The 13303-nt window shown below is 49.0% G+C and overlaps 1 protein-coding gene across 10 annotated transcripts in view; it reads left to right on the forward strand.

Annotated features, from left to right (window-relative positions):
* EPHX1 (epoxide hydrolase 1) overlaps positions 1–13303 on the forward strand; it is a 60505-nt gene that overhangs the window by 34834 nt on the left and 12368 nt on the right. For 6 of the 10 annotated variants that reach the window (XM_027122326.1, XM_027122325.1, XM_027122332.1 and 3 more), the window contains 2 exons: positions 5660–5847; positions 8447–8714. In XM_027122326.1, the coding sequence (XP_026978127.1) occupies positions 5660–5847; positions 8447–8714 (456 nt within the window). Of the gene's footprint in view, positions 1–2473; positions 2716–5659; positions 5848–8446; positions 8715–13303 lie in introns of those variants that run through there. The other 4 variants (XM_027122333.1, XM_027122334.1, XM_027122331.1 and 1 more) reach the window with 3 other exon arrangements.

The raw sequence follows: 13303 nt of genomic DNA on the forward strand, positions 1-13303 counted from the left end.
TCGCATTCTAGCTGGAGGGGGCGGAGGGGTTGGGGCAAGATAGGAAAGACACCTGCAAGGAAGGTGACTTGGACGGCGTCTCCCCAGCTTCCTTCCAAGCTCTCAGCAGTCCCCCTGCCCCAGGCAGGCCTGAGCTAGCTCATAACCCCTGGTGACCTTGAGCAGAGCCATGTGGTCTCCCTGAGCCTCCGCCAGCTCTCTGTCACGACGGGCTTGGCTATTACAGTATTCAGTTCTGTGGTTTATTGGCCACCTGTTACAAACAAGGCATGGTGGGTGGGGATTTGGGGCTGAAAAGGACAGAAGCCTTTGAGAAGCACACAGTTTCATCGTACAGAAAAATCCTCCCCAAGTAACAAAGCATAAGGAATAGAGGTGGTCTGGGGAAGGGGGGGTTGTGGGTCTGGCTGTCATTATTAGAATCCTGCCACATTTCCCCTCCAACCCCACCCCCTTCACTGGCTGTGATCTCAGACGAGTTACACAACCTTGGTTTTCTCATCTGTAAAGTGGGACTGTTGTGAGGATTAATGGGTCCAATGATACAAAGTGCTCACAGCAGTGTCCGAGGAAGCCCTCCCTAAGATGCCTGTTACCCTCAGGCCTTGAGCCCACTGGGGTGAGTTCAGAGGCGAACATAAATACACACTGCCATGGGGTCAAGGGCGGCTCACGGACAAGAGATTTTGCGGGCTCCTGAGGGAGGAAGAGCAGGGTTCTGATGGGGGAAATGGAGGGTTGTCCCAGGATTTGGAGGTCTGTTTGTGGGGGACAGAGAAACTGCCTTGTATGGCTTCAGGCTCCAGAGTCGGGGTGACTCCTGGGGCTGGCGAGGAGTTTAGCCTGTAGCTTGCAGGCTGTGAGAAGGACAGATTATGGAATTTCTCCTCCCTAGGAAAAGAGAGTTGGTAAAATGTGATAGTTAGGCTGCTGAGACTTTCACAGGCCTGGCTGTGGGGGCAGCAGGCCCCCCTGGAACTGTAGCATTTTCTTCAAATTTCTAACTGGGATCTTGGACACCATGGATGTGGAGTCATGGGTCCACCCTTCCCCCTGAGGGTTACAACCAGGAGGGCAGCTTGGGGAATCCAGCTTTCTGCACGGGACCAACTTACCAGTCTGTGTGCAGAGAGAGGCTCTGGGATTGTCTGCTCACCTTGGAGATGGCATTTTCTCTTTGCTTCTTGATCCTATAGAAGGGCCACAGTCCCTCCCACCTCGGTCAGGCCCAAGTGTTTATTCAACAACTGTTGGTGAGATTCCTGCATCTGCCAGATCTGGGCTCGGTGCTCACTGGGATACCTTGGGGAGCAAGACAGATAGCCAGCCTTCTTAGAGTTTATAATTCAGTCTAGAGCAAAGGTTCTCAGAGTGTGGTCCCCGGACCACCAGCAGCAGCATTACCTGGGAACTAGTTAGAAATGCAGATTCTCCGGCCATACCCCAGATCCCTTGAATCGTTTAACAGCTTCTCAGGTGATTCTAACACATCCTGAAGTTGGAACCGCTGATCTGCAGCATGGGTTCTGCACTGAGGGCAATTTCCCTCCCAGGGAACATTCGGCCATATCTGGAGATATGTTTGGTTGTCACACGGGGCGTGGTGGGGTGGGGGTGGGGGTAGGGGAGGAGGTGGAGCTGGTATTACTGGGTAGAGGCCAGGGATGCTGTTAAACACCCTACAATGCACAGGACAGGCCTCATAACAAAGAACTACCTGGTCCAAAATGTCAGTTGTGCTGAGGTTGAGAAGCCCTGCCCTAGAGCAGTTACAGTAGAGGGCAGCGAGGGCAGTGGTCCTTTTCTCCCTTTGTTCCAGATGTGTTGCTCCCTGGCCACATGACCTGGGGTGAGTCACGGCCACCCCGGCCTCAGTTTCCCCAGCTATGAAGTGAGGGGGGTGAACTCACGTTGCTGAGTTCCTCTTTAGCTTGGAGGTTCAGTGGTTCCAACCTAGCAACTGGCCGACCCAGGGAGGTTGGGCTGATGCAGCCCTACTCTTCGTCTCAGGTGCCAACTGGCCTAGAGAGGCCTTGGGGGAGGGGAGGCAGGTAAGGGCTGTGTCATCTGCCTAGTGCTACCGCCTCCGCAACCCAGGCTGCGGCAGCCAGAGTCCAGCTGGCCTTGGGTTTCCCGGTGAACGGTGCTTCTCCCCACTGGGGGAGATGGGGAGTCCAACCCCAAGGAGCCCGCCCTGGGGAGGAGAGTCACCAGCTGGCTCCACGCCCCGGCCTGCACTGTGCAGGGAGCTGGGCAGGCAGAGCGGCGCCTTCCCTCCTGAGCCTCAAACTTCAACTTTCCTCATACTCAAAGTAAACCAGCAGTCCTAGCCAAGGAAGGCCGGAGGCCTGAGGGCAGCCGCGGCACCCGGGTAGCCGTCCCGCCGGCGCCTGGCACGCCCAGACAATTCACGCCCCGGGGGTGGGCGTCTCGGCTCTCCCTCCCTACCAGGGAGCGTGGGGGCGGAGTTAAACCTAAGGACGCAGGGGGCCCCTGAACTCTGATTGGTCGGACTCTGAGGCCCCGCCTCTTCTCGGAGCTCGCTGACCTCCTTCTTCATGGACCCCCAGCTCCTGTGCACCAGCAAGGGGAAGGTCTTGTTTATTATTTAATTTTTCGGAAAAAAAGTGTGCAGGCCTGAGAGACCCACTCGGGTAGACGGCCGCGGCCCACGTGCAGTCGTGGCTCCTGTGCTCTGAGGGTCCCGAAGAGCAGGTATGAAGGCTTGAGGCTGAAAACATGCTGAAGGGAGACAAGATGGGATGGGGGCGGGGTTGGCAGGAGCAACATGCCCAATGACAGACAGGGAATGAATGCTTTGGCTACAAATTCTAATCCTCACAAGTGCGATGCGATTTGGGGCAAGTCCCTTGCCTGCTCTGACTCTTACGTTAAGTGAAAACGAAAGTCAAGTTCAATGAATTTTGACTCCTTAGTGGGTGGATTTGTATGGGCCATGGTTTATCACATCCCTGGAAAACCCACCTGCAGACAGCCAATACCTGTTACACCTGGCTAACCTAGAGCGCCTTACTTCGTGTGCGTTAGTACCCGCTATTAAATAAAGGGCGGTTAATAGGTGGCAGATTAACACACTGCAGTAAAGCTCGCTTTGTAATCCGAGATCAGTGGCTCTAAAGCGCCCTCCTTGAACCAAGGACTAATATTCTTATTATCTTAATTAGGATGCAAGTGAAAGGGCTTTAAACTTTCTCCTTGAATCTGTTATGTTGCCCTGGGCTGTGGCCCATCATGGTGACCCTTGTCCTGGTTCCCTGAATTTAGATGCAGTGCTTGAACACTGATCATTTCAACATTCTGTTTCGTGGTTCTGTTTGCTGTCGAAGTCCGGGGACATAACTACGCTGCACACACATCAGATCTGCTAAGTTGGTAGGACCTAGTAATTGTTAAAAGGCAGTGGGGGGGGGGGGGGGGCTTCCCTGGTGGCGCAGTGGTTAAGAATCTGCCTGCCAATGCAGGGAACACGGGTTCGATCCCTGGTCCGGGAAGATCCCACATGCCGCGGAGCAACTAAGCCCGTGTGCTACAACTACTGAGCCTGTGCTCTAGAGCCCGTGAGCCACAACTACTGAAGCCCGCACGCCTAGAGCCCGTGCTCCGCATCAAGAGAAGCCACCTCAATGAGAAGCCCACGCACCGCAACAAAGTGTAGCCCCCGCTCACTGCAACTAGATAAAGCCCACGCGCAGCAACGAAGATCCAATGCAGCCCAAAAAAACCCTAAAAAAACAAATAAATTAAAAATTAAAAAAAGGCAGTGGGGAGTGAGGGTGGCGCCTGCAGCCGCCCCACCTCTCCTGCAGGCCCCTAACTCCACAGCTTTGCTTCCCTGGCTGCTTCCTAAGGAGCTGATCAAAGGGTGAGAACTCAGAGCTCATGTGGACAAGTGAAAGCACTGGGATAATTCTATGCAGAAAAGGGAAAGTTGGGCATTTATATCCCAGCAGCAAGTGACAACTGTGCTCTTGGCCTCTCTGTGCTTGACAACATCCTGCAAAATTTATCTTATTTGCTTCTACCGTGTATGCTGATTTCACAGATATTGGCGAAGTGCCTTTCTGGGCAGGCATTGTGCTGGGCACTGGGGTCAGGGCAGGGACCAGGATAGACACAGGCCTTGCCTTCACGGCTCCAGACTATTGTGTCGTGACCCTCCCACTGGGTGAACTGTGTCCATCTGCTCCTGCTGCTGGGGGCAGCTGTGCTGTCTGCCTTCTGGCTTTTCCCACATGCTCCCCAGTGCCCCACAATCCCTAAGCCTAGTCCTGCCTTCGAATACCACAGAGACTAGCAGCTGGCTTTTCTCCCTGTTCTCAAAGGGTAGGATTTCCTGGGAGGGACAGAGCGTCTCTCTGTGGGAGGCGGGAGAAGCCTGTGCATGTTTTCTTTTCTTGGCAGGAGCAAACCTCAGAGCCTCAGCAAGCCCCCAGCAGAGTCCTGTGGCAGATAGAGGGCACCCTAGGGTGGGTTTGCTAGCAGCGTCCTCCTCCTGCCCCAGTTTTCCAAGGGAGAGTCCGGATGGGCCTGGGAAGTGGGTCTGCTGAGGCCTCACCTGAGATCCATGCTTTCTCCTCCGGTGGGGTCCTGACTGCCCTGCATCCAGCAGACCCTCTGCTGGCTCAGGCCCGAGGACGGTGCCCGTATTCACGCACATTTCTCTGAATGTGAACCTTCGGGGGGTTACTTCCCCTGGGAATGTGCAAGATGAGGAGCTAGATAATAATGCTGGGCCAGTGTCAGCCTGGTATTGGTTTGCAGGAACTAAGTTCTTTCTTCCCCTTCTGAGAAAGAAGCAGGGGAATCAGACTAATGAGGGTTAAAAGAGCTGAGCTGATATGAAATGTAATAGGCAAGTCTGTAGAGGCAGAAGGTAGATTAGTGGTTGCTTGGGGCCTTGGGTGGTATGAGGGACAAAGCAGGGTGATAGCTGAAGGGTACAGCGTTCCTCTTTGTGGTGGTGAAAATGTTCTAAAATTGTGGTCATGGTTGCACATATCTGTGAATATACTAAAAACCACCGGGTTGTACACCTTAAACAAGTGAATTACATGGTATATGAATTATATCTCAATAAAGCTGTTGACAACCAACTGAGATATGTAGCCACGTTTGGGCCACTGAACACTCCCCCACCCCGAATGAACTTAACTTCCCAGCTCTTCACACCTCCCCTCTTACCCCTATGGGTACCCTGAGGACAGACCCCCCCTCAGAGAGAGACAGCAAGGGGCAAGCATGGCTCTATCTCCTCTCCTGAGCCCACCACTCAGAGAAGTCCCTGCGCCTCCCGTTGGGGAGGGTGTCACGAGGGTGGAGAGAAGCTTCTCTGAAGCGTCTGGAGCCAGAGGCCCCTCAGAGAACCATGAGACCTCAGAAATGCAGGCCCACCACCCAGGGCTGTGCGGAAGCCAACACAGCTTCATCTTTTCCAAATTTGACTCATGAATTTCATAGCTCAGTAGGATTATGGGTGATTTTTGTGTCTTTTTCTGTTGTTTTCCAATTTTTCCATACTATGCTTATAATATTATTTTTTTCAGGTCAAAAGTACCTAAAGTCGAGGGTTGGGTGGGAAAGAAGTCGGGGATCTGGCGTTTCCGGCCAGAGGTCAAGGTGGATTCTATCCCCCTTGCAGGAGTCATGTGGCTGGAAATACTCCTCGCCTCAGTGCTGGGCTTTGTCATCTACTGGTTCGTCTCCAAGGACAAGGAGGAAACTTTGCCACTTGAAGATGGATGGTGGGGGCCCGGGGTGAGGCCCACAGCTGGGGAGGACGAGAGCATCCGCCCATTCAAGGTGGAAACGTCAGATGAGGAGATCAATGTAAGGCACCTCTTTCCAGAGGAGGGAGTAGTGGGGAGGGCGGGGAGGTCCCTTCTGGGGCTGCGCCTCAGGCTGGGGCTGGGATGGGGAGGGTCTTGGGAAGTGCTCCTCTGCGGTGGCGGGGGGGTGTTTTTTCACCTACTCTTCTCCCACTGGGCTCTCCCGCTCTGCCAACCCATCCCTTCTGCTCCTTCCCTCCCCTGTTTCCGCCTTCCCCTTCCCAAGGCCCCAGCAGTACCCAGGCCGGCAAGTGGGTGCCTGCCGGACCCAAGGGTCACAGCAAGCAGCTGGTTTTGCCTCCTTGGTGCCCCACCTGAAACCCTGGGAGTGAGCTTGTCGGCTCAGGGCCTGGGTGGAGATCATGAGTGAAAAGCAAGGCCGTGGTGACATAAATGCTGCTGCACAGAGAACCTGGCACAGAGCCAGCCGTGGCCAGGCACCTACTGTGTGTCAGCCCCCTTGTAGTCACGTGCAGTCCCTGCGGTCATGCAGAAAGTGAAGCTCAGAGAGGCAAAGCAACTGACCCAAGGCGACCGAGTTAATAAGCAGAGGGTTTAAACTCAGATCTGTCTAACTCCAAAGCCTAGGCCCGTCCTCTGCACGGGGCTGGAATCAGGATGGATGGACATGATCGTGGGGTGGGCTGATCTGAGAGCGAGGCTTGAGCAGGGCCAGGAGGGTGGGTGGGACCTGCGATGTCCCTACTCATCCTTTTTTCATTTTGTGGGTGTGGGAGCACCTACTGTGTGCAGGCCCTGTGCTGGGTGCTTAGAAGAAGAGGGAGAGCCTTCCCTCAAAGAGCTCCTAGTCCAGCAGTTGAGAAATGTGGACAGAGAAACGTTAATGATTAATAGAGATAAATGCGGTAAGAGGTGCCGAAAAAAGTCATGGGAGCGCTCAGGAGGATGGGATTAAAGAGCGGAGACAGCTGTACCCAAGAGAAGCCAGACTGAGGCTCCCTTGGTAGCACTTGACGAGGTGTCGCTATTGAGGACAGAGGCTGAGCCCTGTCGATACCTCCTTTAGTGGGTTCCTAGGCTCAGCGTCTGACATTCCTAAAATCTGTGTGGAGGTTACTGCAGTGCTTGGGAGGACACTCTGGGAAGGGTAACACTTGAGAGGCTCCGTGGACCAACTTGAACTTCCCCAGCTGGAGCTGCTCTTTCAGCTTGATGCACGCCTGCCCGTGAGACTTGTACCTTCTCTCCGGGTCTGTCATTTTTATCCTAACTGAGTTAGGATATACTGTATCGTTCAGTGCTGTGTATCAGAGTCAGCAAATCCATCCTGCCACCTGTTTTTTTTTTTTAATTAATTAATTTATTTATTTATTTTTGGCTGTGTTGGGTCTTCGTTTCTGTGCGAGGGCTTTCTCTAGTTGTGGCAAGCGGGGGCCACTCTTCATCGCGGTGCACGGGCCTCTTACTATCGCGGCCTCTCTTGTTGCGGAGCACAGGCTCCAGATGCACAGGCTCAGTAGCTGTGGCTCACGGGCCCAGTTGCTCCCTGGCATGTGGGATCCTCCCAGACCAGGGCTCGAACCCGTGTCCCCTGCATTAGCAGGCAGATTCTCAACCACTGTGCCACCAGGGAATCCCCACCTGTTTTTTTTTTTTTAATTTAATTTTTATTTTATATCGGAGTATAGTTGATTTACAAGGTTGTGTTAGTTTCAGGTGTACAGCAAAGTGATTCAGCTATACATAGACATATATCCTTTTTTTTTTTTCAGATTTTTTTCCCATATAGGTTATTGCAGAATATTGAGTAGAGTTCCCTGTGCTATACAGTAGATCCTTGTTGATTATCTGTTTTATATGTAGTCTGCCACCTGCTTTTGTACAGCTCCCATGCTAAGAATAGTTTTTACATCTTTAAATGGTTGGAAAAAAATCAAAAGAAGAATAATACTTTGCGACATGTGGAAATTACGTGACATCGAATTTCAGTGTCCATAAATAAAGTTTTTTTGGAACACAGCCATGCCCATTTGTCCGTGTACCATCCACGGCTGTCTCCACACTACAAGGGCAGAGTGGAGTAGCTGCAGCTCAGAAAGCCTAAGATATTTATGATCTGGCCCTTTACAGAAAAGTTTGCCAACCCTTGCTGTATATAAGCCTCGATAAATTAAAAATCTGTATTGTTCATACATTTAAAAACTGAAAGATGAGAAGTCAACCTGAAGTCGAAAGTGAAGAACATATGTTTGGGGAACAGCCACCGCTGTGGGAAGCCAGGAGGTTTCTTCTGGGATAAACCTAACAACCCAGAGCACAAGTGTGCAGACCAGGAGTCTCCTCACCTTGTCTGGTGAAACTTTGCTTTGCCTCTGCTATACATATTATATATAATATATATTAATGTAATTATAATATATAATACATATTATATACCATATATTATCATATATATTAACTATATTAATATATAATACATATAATATCTAGGATATAATAATATAAAATATATTATATATAATATAATATATAAATTATAAATATATAAATAAAATATAATAATATAAAATGTATATTATACATTTTATGTAATATAATAATGTTATAAAATATATAATATTGGGGTCTTGTGGCTGCAGGGTTTGGAACTGTCTTCTGGAAACAAACTTTCTCTTGTGCTCTGCCTCATTCACCTTCTCTACTTGGGGTCCTGCATTTTGCTCCAGGATTTACACCAGAGGATTGACAAGGTCCGTTTAAGCCCACCTTTGGAGGACAGCCGCTTCCACTACGGTTTCAACTCCAACTATCTGAAGAAAGTCATCTCCTACTGGCGGAATGAATTTGACTGGAGGAAGCAGGTGGAGAGTCTTAACAGATATCCTCACTTCAAGACTAAGATTGAAGGTATGTTTCCAGAACACCAGCTGGAGGGGGATGTATATCACAGGAACGGCCTTCTTAGGTACTGGACGTGACTTAGGGACTTCCCTGGTGGTCCAGTGGTTAAGACTCTGCGCTTCCACCGCAGGGGCATGGGTTCCATCCGTAGTCAGGGAACTAAGATCCCGCATGCCTCCCAGTGCGGCAGAAAAAAAAAGAACCACCTTCCTTAGATACTGGACATGACTTAGATAAAGCCCGGAGACCCAGAATTCAATTATTGGTCACTGAGATGTATTTGGAAGGTATAACGCCACGAGGATGCAAAAATAATGCAGAACCCCAACAAATCCAATGGTCTTTAGAGCTAAACAGGAAAACATATAAATAAAATAAAAACCAAAGAAATGCACAGTCCACTTCAGTGATAGAACAGTCTCTGCGAGGATGGAGATAAGATTTAGATCTGGGCATGGCCTCGGTCAGTCAGCCCCTCCTTAAAGCTTTGGAGTCCATGATGCTGTGACTGTTCAAGGGTGCTCAGCCTGTCAGTCAAGGTCCGAATAAAAACTGTCCTGTCTCTGCAGCTCTAGATCTCCCGTCCCAACAGTATCACAGGTTGTCACCCAACTTCATCTGGAAGGGAAGGTATCTCTCAAAATGTTCTTGGGAAAGTAACCTAAGATCATTTGGGATGAGATAATAGTTTCCTAAGTGGAAAAACATTTTTTTAGCCCCAGAAAGATTTAGAATCAAATATAGAAATGCTTAAGAAAATCAAACTCATGCTGTTAATTTTTACAAATTTATCTGTTTTTAATTATAGTAAAATACACATAACATAAAGTTGACCATTTAAACCATTAAGTGTACATTGTTATGTGTAACGCCACAGTGGAGTAAGTACTTTTATATTGTTATCCAGCCAGCACAGCCATCTATCTTCAGAACTTTTTTTATTTTGCAAAACTGAAACTCTGGGGACTTCCCTGGTGGCACAGTGGTTAAGAATCCGCCTGCCAGTGCAGGGGACTCGGGTTCGAGCCCTGGTCCGGGAAGATCCCACATGCCGCGGAGCAACTAAGCCCGGGTGCCACAACTACTGAGCCTGCGCTCTAGAGCCCGGGAGCCACAACTACTGAGCCTGCGTGCCACAACTACTGAAGCCCGCGTGCCTAGAGCCTGTGCTCCGCAGCAAGAGAAGCCTCTGCAGTGAGAAGCCTGTGCACCGCAACGAAGAGTAGCCCTCGTTCGCCGCAACTAGAGAAAGCCCGAGCACAGCAATGATGGCCCAACGCAGCCAAAAGTAAATAAATAAATAATAAATAAATAAATAAACTGAAACTCTGTACTCATTAAGCAATAATTCCTCATTCCCTCCCTCTCCCTAGCCTCTGGAAACCACCATTCTGCTTTCTGTCTCTGAATTTAAATATGATTCTGAATCTAAGTATCTCATATGAATGAAATCATACAGTATTTGTCCTTTTGACTTGCTTATTGCACTTAGCATAATGTCCTCAAGGTTCATCCATGTTGTAACATGTGTCAGAATTTCCTTTCTAAGGCTGAATAATACCCCATGGTATAGATTTTGCTTATCCATTCACTTGGGTTGCTTCTGCCTTTTAGCTATTGTGAAAAATATTGCTATGATTATGAGTGTACAAATATCTGTTTATGTTTCTGCTTTCTGTTCTTTGGGTGTATACCCAGAAGTGAAATTGCTGAGTCAAATAGTAATTCTATGCTGATTTTGGGGGGGAACTTTAATACTGTTTTTCCTAGCAGTTGCACCATTTTAAATTCATCTTCTTAAAAAATGTTCAGAGAGGTTGTATTTACCTTCCCAAGGCTGAAAAGTGTGGGAATTGCCCCATTTCCTAATTTTCCACCAGAGGAATATGTGAGTAGAAAAGTCCTAACTGCTTACATATATTGTGTGTGAGTATGTATAAAACTGCGTGTGAAAGAGCTGCATACTGATTTTCATATGAGAATGTTTTGTAATGTAAATGTAATAAATACTACATTATAGGCAAGGACCTCCCTGCATTTGAAGAGTAGGTTTTCATTTATATGTATTTGGGGATGAAAAATAATAAAATGAGTAAATATTTTTTGAAGTGTACAAGATTCCCAGTTTCTCCATATTCTTGCCAATACTTGTTATTTTCTGTTTTTGTTTTTGCAACAGCCATCCTAACGGGTGTGAAGTGGTAGTATCTCATTGTGGGTTTGATTTACATTTCTCTAATGATTAATGACGTTGAGCACGTTTTCATGTGCTTGTTGGCCATTTGTTTTTCTTCTTTGGAGAAATGTCTACTCAAGTCCTTTGTTCATTTTTGAATCGAGTTCTTTGTTTTTTGTTGTTGTTGTTGAGTTTTAGGAGTTCTCTATATAGTCTGGATATTAATCCCCTATGAGATAATGTGATTTGAAAATATTTTCTCCCATTCTGTGGGTCGCTCTACCAATAATTTTTTATGTTGAAGAAATTGCACGTGTTTGGAATTTTAGATATTTGTAATGTTTAAGAGAATTTGGCCTTTGTAAGTAACAGATACGACTTTTCAGTACTAATTTAAAGTGGGTAATTGAGTCATGGATTTAGACCTGTGATTTTATATGAAAATCTTCCTGAGTTTATGTGCAATATTGGAAGATTTAAGCCTCACCATATTTATAAATTTAATTTATTAAAATTCTGAGAGTTACTTAAAGTTTGTGGAAGATATACTGGTTAGTCAAATCAAGTAAAGTTCTTATAAAGGAAATTGAAATTATACAGTGTTTAAGGGAGTGTCATAAAGCAGGTATAGACATGCAGCCCCATTAATCAAAGGTTCCTGGGGAATGCCTGTCAACATTTGCTAGATTAAGAAATATATAGAATAATATCTGTAAGTTGAACTCACATGCTTAATGAAGAGCTTTAAATTTGAAATTTGTAACTTCAGAAAGTTGAAGGATAATTTTTAAATCTGTAACTTCAATAAGTAGGAGAATACTTCTAAATATAAACCAGTTGTAGCTGTGCACTTTAGAGGACTTTGATGCCTTCTGTCATGAGCCTAACAAGAGGATCTAAACCATTTTATCTAAGCCAAAGTACCTACAGGTCCTTCTATGTAATTTACGAAGGTTGCCTTTTGTTTTTTGTGGGGTTTTTTTTGGTACGCGGGCCTCTCACTGTTGTGGCCTCTCCGTTGTGGAGCACAGGCTCCGGACGCGCAGGCTCAGCGGCCATGGCTCCCGGGCCCAACCGCTCCGCGGCATGTGGGATCTTCCCGGACCGGGGCACGAACCCGTGTCCCCTGCATCGGCAGGCGGACTCTCAACCACTGCGCCACCAGGGAAGCCCTGAGGGTTGCCTTTTGGATCCCTGGTGCCAGAGGCCTGGCTCCCTTGGGTTTGACTCAGCTCCTTCTGTTACCCCAGCTCTTCAGTGTCCATCCGGCAGCTATTGACAGGGCACCTCCTGTGCCCAAGCATTCTGCTTGTGACACACAGTCAGAGAAGACAAGGTCCCTGCCTTCCCAGCTTACAGGCTCTCGGGGGTGATTATACCATGTGGTAAGGGGTGCTATGAGGGAAGAGGCTCCGGGAACTTTGTGAGCCCCACATGCCACCTGGGAGTGTAAGGGAAGGCTTCCTGGAAGAGGAGGCATCCAGGCTGAATCTTAAAGGATGGATGGGAGTTTGCCAGGTGTGTATGGGGAAGGTTGTCCAGAGGAGGGAACAGCATGTTCCAAAACCCAGAGGCAAGAGGCATTAAAGGGCTGTTTCCTTCCTGGAGGCTTGCAAGCTTGAGAAAGCTTTACCCCACTGGACCGTCTCAGGGCTCCTCACGACATCACAGGATATCAAGTGTTTATAGCACAAAACCTTCTCAGGGTACAAGTGCTCCAAAGGGGGTAGTTTCTTGCGTGGAGTTTATCACGGAAGCAGCCCACTGTGACTGAACCCGTGTGCAGTTCAGTCACTTCCCTAGGCCTGCAGCTTGGCCTTGGCCCTGGGCCCTGCAGTGTGGGTCCTCCTGCTGGACCCGGCTTCACGTGCCATCTGCCCCCGCCCCTCCTGCCACAGTGCTGAGCTGGCCACCTCCCAGCCCTGGGCCCAGCACGCCTTCAACGTGTCTCTTTTCCTGGCTCCCCAGCCCAAGGAAAAGCCTTCTTGGCCCAAGAAGGCTCCCTCGTCACTCTCTCTGCTGCTATCCTCCTCCCTCACTTTTGAACCTTTTTGGGGTCCTTTCTGTCTCTGCACTGACCCCTGTGCTCCAGGCTGCTCAAGGCTCAACCTCTGACCCCTCCCCGATGTTCTGTCCTCATCTCCACTAGCCTCCTTATTCGGCCTCCCTGTTCCTGCCACTTCCTTGTTCTGTGATGAGCTTCTGGCTCCAGCCCATGTCCTGGGCCTCCTGCCACAGACCAGTCTCTGTTCTCAGAGAGTCTGAGACATTCAGGGGCTTCAGAGACCTCCGGGGAATGCAGCCCATCACCTCCAGACGGGAGGGGGGAATCGCCCGAGTCGCAGGGAAGTGGAGGTTCAGGGCCAGAACCCAGCTCTCCAGCCTCCCAGCCTGTCTGTTCTTCCTTCACCTGTGGCCA

Source organism: Aethalodelphis obliquidens, unplaced genomic scaffold (assembly GCF_003676395.1).
Source record: "Aethalodelphis obliquidens isolate GAN/ISIS:26980383/991018 unplaced genomic scaffold, ASM367639v1 scaffold24, whole genome shotgun sequence".
NCBI classification, from domain to species: Eukaryota; Metazoa; Chordata; class Mammalia; order Artiodactyla; family Delphinidae; genus Aethalodelphis; species Aethalodelphis obliquidens.